At 43.2% G+C, this 15,062-nt stretch overlaps 1 protein-coding gene across 3 annotated transcripts; it reads left to right on the top strand.

Moving 5' to 3' along the window:
• Positions 1 to 913: 913 nt before the first annotated feature.
• On the top strand, positions 914 to 13,327 carry LOC104550535 (pantetheinase). Of its 3 annotated transcripts, none has more exons than XM_061990716.1 (8): positions 914 to 1,319; positions 5,134 to 5,364; positions 5,463 to 5,593; positions 7,277 to 7,469; positions 8,947 to 9,238; positions 10,357 to 10,727; positions 12,435 to 12,605; positions 12,861 to 13,327. In XM_061990716.1, the coding sequence occupies exons 2-8, from the start codon at positions 5,152 to 5,154 to the stop codon at positions 12,987 to 12,989; spliced, it is 1,500 nt and encodes a 499-aa protein (XP_061846700.1). In that variant the 5' UTR covers positions 914 to 1,319; positions 5,134 to 5,151; the 3' UTR covers positions 12,990 to 13,327. The 3 variants fall into 3 exon arrangements, with proteins under 3 accessions (XP_061846700.1, XP_061846701.1, XP_061846699.1); XM_061990717.1 differs by having other exon boundaries at positions 914 to 1,345; positions 10,357 to 10,649; XM_061990715.1 differs by having other exon boundaries at positions 914 to 1,345.
• Positions 13,328 to 15,062: the final 1,735 nt, after the last annotated feature.

Raw genomic sequence — 15,062 nt, 5'->3', positions numbered from 1 at the left:
CCTCATAAGACTTGTTCTCCAGACCTTCACCAGCTTTGTTGCCTGTCTCTGAACATGCTTCAGCACCTCAATGTCTTTCTTATAGTGAGGGACTCAGAACTGGACACAGTATTTGAGGTGCAGCCTCACCAGTGCTGAGTACAAGGGGACAATCACCACTTTGGTCCTGTTGGTCACATTATATCTGATAGAGGCCAGGATACCATTGGCCTTCTCAGCCACCTGGGCACACTGCTGGCTCATGTTCAGCGGGCTGTCAATTAACAGCTCCAGGTCCTTTTCTGCAGGACAACTCTCCAGCCACTCTGCCCTAAGCCTGTAACACTGCATGGGGTTCTTGTGGCCCAAGTGCAGGACCTGGCACTTGGCCTTGTTGAACCTCATGTAATTAGCTTTAGCTTATTGCTGCAGCCTGTCCAAGTCCCTCTGAAGAGTTTTCCTACCCTCAAACAGATCTATGTTCCCGCTCAGCTTCGTGTCATCAGCAAAAGTATTGAGGGTGCAACTCGATCCCCTCATCCAGCTATTTGATAAAGATGTTAAATAGAACAGGCCCCAATACCGAGCCCTGGGGAACACCACTGGTAACCACCTGCCATCTGGTTTTCCTGTATGTGCCTCAGGATGGCGCTCGGTATGATCTGCTACATACCCTTCCCTGGAACTGAGGTCAGGCTAACAGACCTGTAGTTCCCATGGTCCTCCTTCCAGCTCTTCTTGTAGATGAGTGTTGTCAAACATTGTTCACATTTAATCCGACCAATGCCACAAAAAATAGACTTGCAGAATGCAAAATACATTGTTTTTTAACAAAATAAACATTGTAAAAAGAAGATTTTTGGACTGTAAGAGTATTAAACTATAGCCTTCTACAATTCATACAATAGAAGTAATGGAAAACTATCTTCTTGTTTGTGGAGAAAAAGCATTATATCTCTGCATTTATATCTGTGCCCTAGAACGTGGTGTCCTGTTACAGGTAAACAATATAACCATGCCCTGCTGCTAAAAATAAGCGGCCTCTGAGTTCCTTATCCCTGCCCACACTTCCTCACTGCTTTGCAGTGATTGCGTAGTCACAGGCGTGACCTTTCACATGGACTTTCTACAGTAAGCTTAATCCTTCAGACAAGGAATAGTCTTCCACACGGTCTCTCTCAGCACAAGAAACGGAGCAGGACCAAAATCTGAAGACAGACTACCTCTACAGCTAAGTTTCACAAAAGTACATCCTCAGATAACCACCATTCTTTGTCAGTATCAAGACGGGAAGGAAGAGTTCAGTACAGGGGTGAGCGGAGTGGATCGGGACAATAAAGGTGTGAAAAATAGAGGGAGCTGTGGGGTAAGCTTTCTTTTACATTGCCCTCAGCCATATGTAGCCTGAATTGCTGTAGCTGTGTTAAGTTTTATTTGATGGGTTCACTATGTTTGTTCATTTAGCTGGCATTAGTTCCTTTTTCCGGGTTGAACTCCCAGCTCTGAAAGCAGTAGGTGGTGATGCCTGCTGGAATAGAGGCAGACAGGGATGCATCCATCCCACTGTGCTACAGAAACCCCTATGTCCTGGCAATGTGACTGGAATGTTGAGGGGCAGTACCCTGGCCTTGCCCCTTGTAACTTTTTCTGCTCAACCTTGCCAGGGCAGTCACTTTTCTGGACTGCCTGTCGTCTTAGCTGCTGCTAAACGAGGGAGTTTTTACTGCTTCATCCTTATGTTTGGTTGTAGTTAATGTTAATACATGAATACATATTTATTTTGGTAAGAAAAACAAGGCAGGGGGATGGGCTTATACGTTATGTTGTTTCAATCGTCACTGAAATCTCTATTGCAGCTTTTTGAAGGCTCATATTTAAGATGCTGGAAGGAGCATGCAATATCTAGTAATGTATGTAGAGAAGTACTTAGAGGTAAACATTAACTGATATAAATCAATGTTCCTACTGACTGACACCCTCCATCAATGCTGCTCCTGCAGGAAACTCTCTGGTGCTTGCACTCACTCATGGTTCTGTCTTTTCTGAGACAGCTGTGCAACAACAGTCTGCTGCAGCTGATGGCAGACAGCCTGTTCTGCTTCCCACTATTCAGAAAACTTTTTCCAAATGAGAGTACTGCAACAACTAGAAAGTAAAAAAAAAAAATGGAAAATGTCATAGAAAAAAAAAGCGTGTTTGAACTGAATTGAAGATTAAAAATTAATGCGCCTCAGTACAAAGCATGTTCGCAGGCACAGGAAAGGTGAGCAGAGGAGCAGGCATGTTGCTGCACCTGATGAACCAGCCTGCTCTCCTGCTTCAAGGTAGTGACAGACAAGCAATGAGGTACTCACCTGCCTTATTTCCAGGGAAAACATTCCCTCCAGATGCATATTTTTGGTGGAAGGCTGTTGGAAAGTGATGTGCAGCTAAACACAAAAGTCTGGGAGAGCCACTAGGATAAATGCAAGTGACAGTTCTGTTGCTGGCATATTAAGTGTATTAATCTAGGTACAGTGAGATCCTAATGTAATGACTTTGGTCTAGCAAAGTTAAGCAAGCTGCACATATTGACGTGTAGTGCAGGAATCAGAGAATATGAGGACATTAGCTTAAAGCAGTTTTTAAGACATGCACCTTTGCCACTAAAACTTTACACAAGGCTATATGCTGGGGTGACACATCCATCTTTCACCTGGGTATCATTGCTGAGCCAACATAGATAACAAAAGTCTATTGCAAACAATTACAGAGAAAAGTATAACAAAAGAAATTGGACCACTTTTCTAGCCATATGTTTAATAACTTATTGCTCAGTTTTTTAGTCTCGTTGACTACTGTGTACTGTTACACTATTCCACGTCACCAATGACCCTGATTCCAAGATAATGCTTTGCAAACCAAGTGCTCCTACCTCTTTCAAAGCTGAACTTTGTCCCCTGTGGTGGTTTAGCCCGATGTCCACCAAGTCATAAAATCACTCCGCCTCCTAAACTGGACAGGAGAGAGAGAAATATAACAAATGGCTTGTGAGTTGAGATAAGGATGGAAAGATCACTCAACAATTAGCGTCACAGGCAAAACAGACTCAACTTAGGGAGAAAAAGGTTTGATTTATTAAAGGAACAATAAGAGCAAGGAGATGAGAAATAAAACCATCTTAAAAAAACCTCCCCCTACCTCTCCTCTTCCCAGGACTCCTTTCCCCCGCACCACAGCAGTGCAGAGGATGGGGGAAGGGGGTTGCGGTCAGTTCAGTACAGATGGACTTTGCCACTGCTTTTTCTCAGGGGGAGGCCTCCTCACACTGTGGAGTCCCTCCCCACAGGAGACAGTCCCTCACAAACTTCTCCAGTGTCGGTCCTTCCCATGGGCTGCAGCTCCTCATGAACTGCTCTGGCACAGGGCCTCTCACAGAGGCAGCTCCTCACACCCTGCCCCAACACGGGTCATCCACCGGGAGAACAGTCCTTCAGGGACTGACTGCTCCAGGGTGAGTCCCTCACAGGATTACAAGTCCTGACAGCAAACTTGCTCTGGCATGGGGTCCTCTTTCCCCACGGACTCCCGGGTCCTGCCAGGAACTTGCTCCAGGGTGAGCTTTCCACAGAGTCACAGCCTCCTTCAGGCATCCACCCTCTCCGGCATGGGGTCCTCCACAGGCTGCGGGTAGATCTCTGCTCCCTGGTGGACTCCATGGACTGCGGGGGGATAACCTGCTTCACCATGGTCTTCACCACATATCACAGGGGAGCCTTTTCAGTGCCTAAGCACCCTCCTTCCCCTCCTTCTCCACTGACCTTGGTGTGTGCAGAGATGTTCTCACAATGTCACTCCCTGTTGCTGCTGCTGTTGAGCAACTGCACAGCAACTTCTTCCCCTTCTCAAATATATTATTCACAGAGGCGTTACCTCCATCACTAATTGGCCAGGCCTGGGTCAGGTGCAGGGTCCAGCTTAGAATTGACTGGCCCTAACCCTATGAGCTACAGGGGAAACTTCTGTCAACAATTTGTTTAAAGAAGCCACCTCTGTAGCCCCCTCACTACAAAAAAAAACTGGCCCAGGCAAAATCACTATATCCCTCTTTCTTCTTTCTTTTTTTCTTTTTGCATTTTGCTTTACCTTTTGCTTTTACTCTGCTTTTTGCTGTTGCTTTTTTCTTCTGTTTTCTTTCCAATGCATTTCTCCATGGATCAGAGCACTCTAGGAGCTGCAAGGTACCATCCAGTGTCTCCTACATGCTACGATGTTTGTACTCACAGTCCTTCAGACTCTTGCCTTCAGCACCTTTGTTGCAGTCACCTACAGGCACATGGTCATCCTGTCCTGTGCTGGTGGCAAGCACGTTAAGCTGCAGTGTATAAGTAATTTTAAAATACTCATCTGTAAAAGTAATTTCAAATTGCTTATTGTGCAAAAAAATGCCTTATCATAGAATGGTTGGGGTTGGAAGAGACTTTTAAAGATTATCTAGTTCAACCTCCCTGCAAGAAGAGTAAAAAACTCAACTGTTTAATCCTTTCTCCCACAGCAAGTGAGTACATGTATCTCTAGGCAGATAGATCAGCACAGTTCAAAGGTTAGTGTATGTTGCAGCATGAGCTCAGGAGAGAGGACACTCTCAGGGCATCTACTACAACTCCAAGGAGCGCTAGGCCAAAGGCAAGAGGCATGACAGATTCATACATGTCCTAAGAGCTGATGGATCATCCCCACTCTGAAGCACACAGCTGTACCTCATGCAGGTGGTTACCTTAAGCACCAGCTGAATTTTTAACCAATGGCAGCCACGTGCAGTAAGGTTATATGGAGCAGTTTGACCTAAGCAGGGAAGTCTGCATTCACCCTGAGATGGATTTGGAAGCCTGGAGGGGAATGTGCAGATGTCCATTCCATGGAGCTCCCTGTAGATCAGTACTGCATCTGACATGGTCTCTTAGCCTTTTCTTCACCTTTCATTTATATATTTTCAAATTAGAAACAAGGTCTCACAGCAATGTTTATTTGAGTTCTCTCTAAAAAGAAATATCCTAATTGTTGGCAGACCTAAACTGTACTTTCCCAGATTGCTCAATAGAAGATTATTTCCAAAGGAAGCTTACTGGTGTCTGCCTCTCTCTGTCGGGTTTATATTCCCCACGCCTGATGCAGGAGCCACAGGCAGCAGCCATGCTCTCTCCCAGGCCTCTGCTGTGTGCTGCCGTGTTTGCGCTCACAGCCCTCCACACCCTGGGCTCCGACACCTTCATCGCCGCCGTCTACGAGCACGCAGTCATCCTGCCAGAGGCCACCAGCAAGCCCGTCTCTCCTGAGGATGCTCTGGCCCTGATGAACAGAAACATGGATGTCTTGGAAGGGGCCATCAAGGAAGCTGCGCAGCAGGTACTAGGTGTATTGTTGATAGTGAGAGGCTTCTGCTCCTGCAGACTCTTCTGGTTTTCTGTTGATGGGTGAGTTCTTAACGGAGCCTGTTGTGTCAGGGTGCCCACATCATCGTGACTCCCGAAGATGGCATTTACGGCTGGCGTTTCACGAGAGAAGCCATCTACCCCTACCTGGAGGATATCCCGGATCCAGCGGTGAGCTGGATTCCCTGCACCGACCCCACAAGGTGATTCCTTCTGCAGTGGTTAGTGGGATTTCAAACTGGTGTCTCATGGAGTCACGGGCTGCTCCCAGCAAATGCTTACGAAATGCTAATACTTGTGACATGAGGGTAAGTTTCACTTAAAATTGCATATGAAGGTAAGTTATGTGCTAAAATATACATCATGTCCATAACTAATTGCTGAAGAATTAGTCACTTTAAAGAGGAATTCAGACAATTTGGGTTATTGAATATAGATGAAATGCCTTTTTTTTTACTTTGAAAAGATTTGAAGCCAGAACCTGCTGCTTCTTATTCTGCTTTCATTTTTTCCATACTGTTTTGAGATCAACTGAATGTCAGTTGTTAGCACTAGTTTTTTTGTTGATGATGATTTGTTTGTTTGTGTTTTTTTTACTTTTTTTTTCAAAACAAAACCACACATGCCTTTTATTGGTCAGTAGTTTCTGTGCAACTAGTAACAGAGGTGTTGAGGTCAGTAGCCAAAACCTCTGAGGGATACAAACCCAGAGACTTTTAATCTTAATTTTTCACAATTAGGATAAAGTCTGCATTTGTAGGGTCTCTGTGCTGAAGAACTTGATCTGTTGTTCAAACATCATGTTCCAGCAGCAATAAGCTAACCTATAGTTGAAGGCTGCACTTCGGTTCCATACAACACACAATAAGAAGCTCAGCCATGAAACTACAGCTATGGTCTGCATTTTCCCCACAGCTTTCTGCACCTGCTTGATGATGAGTTATAACATCTGTGAGGATCTAATTTCTCTGGCATCTCAAGAGGAAGATTCACAATAAGGAGAAGTGTAGGATGTGTAACTTTTATTGAGACACAAGTAGCGAAACTATACAGAGTCTTGCAGTGAATGTGAGGTGTAGGGTGGCAGCATCTCTAAGCAAGTCTTTATTCCAGTTCTTCCCACAGTTAGTTTTTATGAAGTTGATCAATGTATCTCTTCACTACTCTAAATCAGAGTTTTCATTAGGAGCTTGTGGGAATATAATGGGGAATGTAGCGTCCTCAGGTGCCGCTAAACCAGATACTAAGATATTCTCTTATATGATACCAAGTTAGTCTCTTCCTCTGCCCAGTAATTCTTTTCCTGCCCTTTTCCAGACCTAGGGTTATCTACTTGTTGCAGAGCACATTCTAGTTGCCAAGGGCTGGTGGCAGGTAGCCCAGGGGTGATGTCCCTCCAGCTCATAGAATCACAGAATCATAAAATGGTAGAGGTTGGAAGGCACCTCTAAAGATCATCTAATACAACCCTCCTGCTCAAGCAGTTCCACCTAGATCACATCACACAGGGAGGCATCCAGGCGAGTTTTGAAGACCTCCAGAGAAGGAGACTCCACACCTTCCCTGGGCAGCCTGTGCCAAGGCTCCCTCACCCTTACAGTAAATAAGTTTTTCTTTAAATTTAGGTGGAACTTTTTGTGTTGGAGCTTTTGTCCATTAACCTTGAGAAGCCAATGGGAGGACTCCAGGAGCTGCCCCAAGGTGCAGGAAGGAACCCAAGGCAGTGCTGCAGTAACCCTGTGTACCTATCTGCCCTGCCATGAGTTCAGGACCAGAGATGCTGCAGGGCAGATGCTGCCCTCAGCACCCTAGCAATGGACACGACCGACAGCATGGGTTTTATTAATCTTTTTTTTTTTTTTTTTTTTTTCCAAAAAATGCACTAGGTTTGGTCATGCTCCAGTGCAGGAACGACTCAGCTGCATGGCCAGGAATAACTCCATCTACGTGGTTGCAAACATGGGGGACAAGAAGCCCTGTAACTCCAGTGATCCTGGCTGCCCCAGCGACAGTCGCTATCAGTACAATACTGATGTTGTCTTTGACCCAGAGGGGAAGCTAGTGGCTCGTTACCACAAGGTAAAGAGGCCTTGCAAAGTCAGAATCTATTTTCCACTACTTCTAAAATGTCTGCATTTGGCAAGAGAATTAAATGCCAGTCATTGTCCCCTGGCAGATTTTTACTTCTGTTAATAATTTAAAAGAATCTCTCTTCTGAAATGTTGTTTCTAAATTTCATTTCCTGGAATGTTTCTCAAAACAGACTAAAATGAAAAATGATTGCACAGGTCCAATTTAGTGGCATATGGTTTTGATTGGCATCCTCAGTACATTAACTCCTTATTACTGGAAATCCTGCTGCTTAAGCAGCTTTAGTTTCCAATGCCAGGTTTTCACCAGATTACCCCTTCACTGTCCAGGATTTTAAAATATTCATCTGCATCTCATCTTAGATGAGTAATCTGATTTAAGGAAGATAGGCCTTTTCCTACTGGGATTTTGTTTGGAGTTTTTTCTGATAATGTTTCAGCACAGTTTTTGTGTAGTGGGAATTATCTGAATAAAATCATAGGCCTAACCTGGGAGTGAAAAGAGATGAGAGTATTGAAACGTTTGCACCCAATTAAAATATTTTCTTTCATTTTTTTTGTGCTTACCTGCAAGATTTGTGAAAGCTGTTTGAGAGTTGAGTGCCAGATATCACACTGATCTGGCTACTCTGAAATCAGGCCCAGTAGTTCACCTGATTCTTCCAAGATGATGCAAAGTTTTTCTTTGTGAGAAAATTGGGTGAGAGGGATATTGATGATCTCTCTTGTGCCAGCCTTATGGCCCAGTTGCTAAACTCCAGGTTCAGTAAACTTCAATTCCTTTTCTGGCTCACTGCATGTTTATATTCCAGGCCACTCAGAGATTAAAGGACTCTTTTGCTAAACGTGAATGTGAGGGAAGAAGGAAAATGTTGGAAAGCTGAGAATTTTGTAAACTTGGATTTTTCTCTTTGCAGAGTATGTCATAAGCTTGGATTTTCCTTTTGGCTGAGATCATCTTTCTTTCCCCCATCACCACAGACTTCGTTTTCCTCTCCACTCTGTGTCTTCTAGTACCATCTCACTTTTCCTAGGGGTGCCATGTGCTTCCAATCCTTCTGTGTATCATCACACCAAAATCATCAGTCTTATCTCTTTGCACCAGATCCTCCATGCTCTTCTTCCACTGTTATCTCTCTTCTGTGAGCCTTTTGGGTCACCAGAATTACAAACAAGATGAGAAGAGTGGAGAGATGATTTTTGTGAGAGTTGCAGGTGGTTGACATCAACAGACCTGCAGATAGCTAGTTGCTTTCCTAGGTAGATGACTGGGCAATATATGTCTCCTCATATCCACTTTTTGGGCACTATGGTAACTATACAACTTTAGCCTGACTTCCTACATATGAAGGCTTCAAACAGAGGTCAAAACCCTTCTCTGGTCATTCTGAAGAGTTTTAAGACATGACTCCAGGATATTGCAGTAAGAATCTTTAACCTCTTTCTTGTTTTTACTTCCCCTACAGTATAATCTCTTTATGGGAGAAAATCAATTTAGTTACCCAAAAGAGCCAGAAGCCGTCACCTTTGAGACCCCCTTTGGGAAGTTTGGCATTTTCACTTGCTTTGACATCCTTTTCCGTGAGCCTGCCGTGGTCCTGGTGAGCGAGTTGCAGGTGGACACCGTGCTCTTCCCGACGGCTTGGATGAACGTCCTGCCATTTCTGACCGCCGTTGAGTTTCACTCTGCCTGGGCTATGGGCATGGGTGTCAACTTCCTAGCTGCTAATACACACTACACCCATCTGTCTATGACAGGTAATGAATGCTTACATTGTCTGAAAAAACCCTTTATAATCATGAATTTATATTCCTTGTTCTGCAAGCTGATTCAGCAGAGGAATAAAAGGTATTTATCTGCAAGGTGAAGAGCCTCGTCATCAAATTTTAAACCTTACAAATACAGACCCTACTGGTGCCATACAAAGCATGGTAAAACTTATGGTGTTTTCTTTTCTTTCTGTAGCTTGTTGGGATTTTCCTTTCTTCTTTTCTTGTAATGTCTCTAAACAACAAGTTACTACCTCTTCTACCTGAGTAGAAACTTCCAAAACTTAGGCTCTTTTCTTCGCCACCTCTAAGTCTATGCTTGAATGCCAAACTGTAGATTTACTTGTGGACAAATGAAAGACTGTAGGTGTTTGTAGCTGTATTGAACACAATTGTGGAAAAATGCTAAAAACAAATTTTCAGACCTGTTGCACTAATGTTGCTGAGAAGTCTGCATTTTCTTTTAAGAGAGTAGCACTGATTTTCTAGAATGTAGTTTATGGGATAGTGTATTTCAGATAGACCAGGGTCTCCACTGAGCTGTGAACCACAGTATTGTCTTGGGGCTTCCTACTTGAAATGCCTGACAGGCTACTGCTTGTTGTCTATTTCATGTGTCTCTTTGGCAGTGATGGGTATAACAGATCTTCAGTTTCTCTCTGTCATTTTTCAGTGGTCAGATGTGAATTTCCTACGTGAGGAGGAACCCTAAGTCAGTGTAAACAGAGCTGGACAGCTGCCATGTCCTTCTGTATTCACCAGGATGGGCCTGTGATACTTGCCTGTGTTGTGTTTTAGATGGTCTCAATATGTAGATGGTCCTTTTGCATCAATTAGCTGAGTATAAAGGAATCCTCGAGCAAATGCACTGCATATAGGAGAACAGAGAACTGGGGAGGCCATAAACACAGTATCCTCTGCCTTTGGCTACAGTGAGCAGACCTTACTCAGGGAAATAAGTGCTATTCTTTGCCAAAGAGTGAGCTCTACATATAGAGGTGCTAATGGTCATTCACAAAACAGTGGATAAACTAGCAGTAGGGACAGTTATAAGGATGATATGAAACTTTGCATTCCTTTTGGACTGACTATTGTGCTTTCCTCAGGGAGCGGTATTTATGCACCAGACGGAGCCAGAACGTACTACTACAATATGAAAACTGAGGATGGTCACCTCCTCATTGCTGAAGTAGATTCACACCCTCGCCTTTCTCCGGCTTCCTTGCCTGCTGTCAACTGGAGTTCATATGCTTTGAGTGTCAAAACATTTTCACCCAATGGTCATGATTTTGAAGGACTCGTCTTCCATGACCGATTCACTTTCACTGAGCTCACTAAGCCTGAAGAGAATCTCACTGTTTGCCAGAAAGAACTCTGCTGTCACTTGACCTACAAGATGGTAGGGAAACAAGATGAAGTTTATGTGCTGGGTGCTTTAGATAGGCTTCATGTTGTTGAAGGACAATACTATCTGCAGGTAATGATTCTTTGGAAAGGAAGTACTTATTTTAAGAAGCTTCTTTACAGGGAGAAACCTTCATCTTTGTGGGGGAAAGAGACAATGGCTTTCTTGTGTACCAGAGTCCTGGTGTCCTATTTGTTAGCAGTGGGAAGTAGTTGCTAAAATGTCCAAGCCTGCTTACCTTTAAATCCCGCAAATGCAGTGAAGGAGTCTCTAAGCCTCTCTCAAGTTCCCAGAGTGCATGTACGGCTTTTTTTAGGTGTGGAGTATTTTCTAAGATTCGGTCCTTTTTTGGAACTATCTGCAGTAAATGTCCTGAATCTCTTCTGTAATCTTCATCAGACAGTTACTGTTAAAAAGTCAATTGATAATATCTATGAGACACCCTAATAATTTAGAGTCACAGAGATGTTAATATTTTTGTCATTACTGAAATTGTAGAAAAGAAGTTTACTGAAATTAGGTATGGCTTTTACTAGAAATGTCCACTCTTCCTATGTTTTAATCAGATATTTAAGAAGACAGTGAGTTACATCTGGGTTGAACTTGCTCAAAGCCATATTAGAAAACTCTTGTTGCCTCCATAATTAAGTTGTTGTGACAGCAGATTATTCTTTTTTAGTTCCTTCTGTCTACCAATACAGCCTTTGCAAATCAGCTCGTACAGACTCCAGGATATGGGGGAAGGTGTTAGCCAGCAAACAGCTCATCTAATACATTTAAGAAGGTAGCTTGGGTAAATTTAGTTCTTGGTGAGCTCACTTGGAAAATTTATTTCAGTGACTGTGGAAGCTGCCAGATGGTCTCTACCAGTACTGAATTTTCTAGATAAGGCAGGAATTTCTACTCTTCTCTTTCCCCCCAGTATTTTTTCATTTGCTCAGAACATGCTGAGGGAATTTTATTCTTTATTTTTCTGCTTCTTTGCATTTCAATGCAAAGACATATTTGCTGATGATTAATACTTCTGATGTTTGCAAATATGATGCTTCTACCCACCCAATATCTGACACAAACAGAAAAGCTCCATCACCTATCAGCAAAACCAGCCAACATTCTTTGAAACTTCACAGGAGTGCTAGATATATTTCATATTTCTTCATGATGTCCATAAACACTTATCAGCTCTAAAGACAAACTGAAAACATTGCCATTCTTACTTCCTCTGCGTTCCTCTATGTGCTGCAACCACTAACACAAAACTATAACAGAGGATCCTAACTTCATCACTGGGACATTTATTCACCAGGAGTTGGAAGAAGAGCAACAAATTCAGATTTCCAATGGAGTGCCATGCCATCTAATGAATTGTCATTAACAACATGTACAAATAAGAGGACCTCTGTGAACAGTTACACAATGGACCCATGAGGCAGACTTTGTTTCATTTGCCTAAAATTTTCATTTACAAACTCATCTTACTGAGACACAAACAAGAGAACTGGCAACTGGAAGAATGAGTGAAAGTGACTGCATTCAGGCTTCAGGAACAAAAAAAATAAGGTGCTCTGTCAGCACTTCTAAGGCAGTGCAGATCTGAAATATCCTCAATCAGATCAAGGATTGCTAAAATAAGCTACAGCTAAAAAGAAGGTGCTTAAAGATTCTGAAAGAAATACTGTGATGCTCACCTGCTCCAACTCATAGTACCTTTGATGACACAAACCTTTCCTACCAGAGTGTTTTTGTCTTACTAAAAATGCTGTTGTCCTCTCCCTGCAGATATGCACACTGCTCAAGTGCAAGAGCACAGATCAGAACACGTGTGGGCAGCCAGTGGAGACGGCTCAGACCAAGTTTGAGATGTTCTCCCTCAGTGGCACATTTGGCACCAACTATGTCTTTCCAGAAGTCTTGTATAGCGGAGTGCAGCTGGCCCCTGGGGAGTTTGAGGTAATCAGATCCTGGGGCTGTGTCCTGCTAGACTCTCTGTGGGACAGTAATGGAAAAACCTGTCTCGAAACAGCCAAAGTGAACTTGCTCGTAGTGAATTGTCAGATCTATTAAATATCTTAATGAAGTCACTAGTTTTGGTTGGAGAGAGGGGCTGATGTACCTTCTTCCTGTTTTGTCACATTTTTCTGAGCTCTGTGCATGTTCATATGATTACTTCTCTAATCATGTGCTTCTCTTACCTTTTTCAATCAGGTATTGAATGACGGCCGCTTGATAAGTAAGACAAGACCAACAAAACCAGTCATTACTGTGACACTTTTTGGACGGTGGTATGAAAAAGATCATGTGAAACAAGACCCACAACCACCAGCCATCCCATGATATTACCATGGCTGAAGCTGTAGAATATGAATATTACGTTCAAATGAGATGCAACATTGTCTGCTACAATCCCAATTACATTTCTTATTTCCAGCTGCACAAACTCTTTAGCAATATGCTACCATTTATTGTGAAATGTCTATTTTATATAATAAGATTAGTCTTCCTTTATTAGTGCAAAACAGCTGTTGTGTTTCTGTTTTCTGGATTTTAATTTTTCTAGCCCTCCGAAAACTTATATTGCAGTCTAAAGGATACATTCTTATTAAAATGACATTGCATATTTTGTAGTTACAGATCATTATGAGACCAGTAAATAAAAGTGAAGGTGTGATTTATGGCAGCTCTACACAGAAAAGCTCAATAATGCTTTGTCTTTGATATACTTTTGCTGATCTATGCAAGTTTGCTCTTTTACCACTTTTTTTCCTATTTGCGTTGCTTTGGTTTTACTGCCTTTTATACCATTGGTGCATGTCATGTGGTACACGACAGTGTAGAATGGTACATCATGGAGGCTGAGTAACAACTCAAAGAGCCAACCCTGAAACAAAACCTGCCACCAATTCTTGGTCAGAACTCTACATGAATCATAATTTCTTTGAAATCTCTATTGAACCAAAACTTGGAATTGAAACCTCAAATTATTCTGCTTGTCAGTTCTGAACAACAGTTTGTCAGCAGCTGCTGGCTGCACTGGATACTCTTCAGTGCTGTAATTGTTTGCACCCAGTAAAGAAGATACCAAGTGATCTGGTATTGTATAGCAGCTCCTCCCTTGCATTTTCTTTCCTTCTTTCTGGATACATTACACCAACACATGTGAAGTAAGCTTTGTCCTTTGTCCTTTGCTCCTTCTTGACAATGGTGGGTTGTGATACCCTGGAGATGAATTTGCTGTAGGGACTAAGTGGTTCAGATTTCTACTTAGGACCAGCTAATCCCAGTGAGAAGGCACTGTTCACATCTTTGATTCCTCACCTCCTTCAGAGAGCTGTTGCTGCTGCTGGACTCTAGTGACCATCCTTTACCATATCAGTGTATAAACGTGTGTATGTTCTGTGTCTTTAAGAGAGCTCTTAAACTAGACTGCAAGTATAGTTTCTCCTTCCTTTTCCCCACACTGACACCACTCCTGGACTCAGCATGGTAGTCTCAAGTTCCTCAGTCCCATGTACTTCTCTTATGGAACTGGTGAGCACTGGGAGTGGAAATACTATTCAAACTCCGGTGCTGATTATCACTGCTGTGCATTGTATGAGTTTTGTGTTTTCAAATGTAAGAAACTCACATGTGACATTCATAGTGTCATATGACATTGTCATGCTTTGACATGACAGCCTTTTCTGATAAGGGGGAAGGGGCTGTAAAGATGGCTCCTGTAAGAAGTTGCTCACAACTCTCCCCAGCTCTGAGCCAGACCCACTTCCAGGGCTCAGTCAGTTAGATGCCTCCACGATCACTTTTTAAGAAGAAGCTGAAAGGGGAGGCTTCTTCCTCCTTTTTCTTCCTGTTTCTTCCTTCTTCTGTCCCTTTTTCTTCTTCTGTCTGGTGGTGGTGCAAGGAGTAGGAACAGTGAGAGAAACAACTATGCTGACTCCAAGGTCAGTGATGAAAGACAGGAGGAGGTGTGCTGGAGCAGAGACTCCCCTGCATTCTACGGAGAGACCTGGTGAAGCTGAGATTTGTTTGCATTTTGCTAAAGACCCCGCATCAGTGGTAGAGACTCATTTTGATAATGACCCCATATCAGGGACAGAGACTCATGTTGCTAAAGCTGGTCCTGGACCAGGGGCAGCAATTCACTTAATTAAAGGCCCTGAGCCAGGGACAATGACTATGGCCGGAGGAGGCCATGTCCCATGGTAGGGACCCAATCATTTCACTACAGATCCTGAGCCAAGGGCAGTGATTTTCTTCTTTAAAACTATGGCCAGAAAAGGCCGTGTCCTGCAGAATGGACCTTGTATCACTATAGCTGAGGGAGGCCGTATCCCGAGGAAGGGACCCAATATCCACAGCTGTAACTGTGGGGAGGAACCCACGACAAAGCAGCTCATTAAACTTATGCCC

This window comes from Colius striatus, chromosome 2 (assembly GCF_028858725.1).
Source record: "Colius striatus isolate bColStr4 chromosome 2, bColStr4.1.hap1, whole genome shotgun sequence".
NCBI classification, from domain to species: Eukaryota; Metazoa; Chordata; class Aves; order Coliiformes; family Coliidae; genus Colius; species Colius striatus.
Note: the sequence above shows the minus strand (reverse complement) of the source record. Positions and strands in the feature narration are given on the sequence as shown.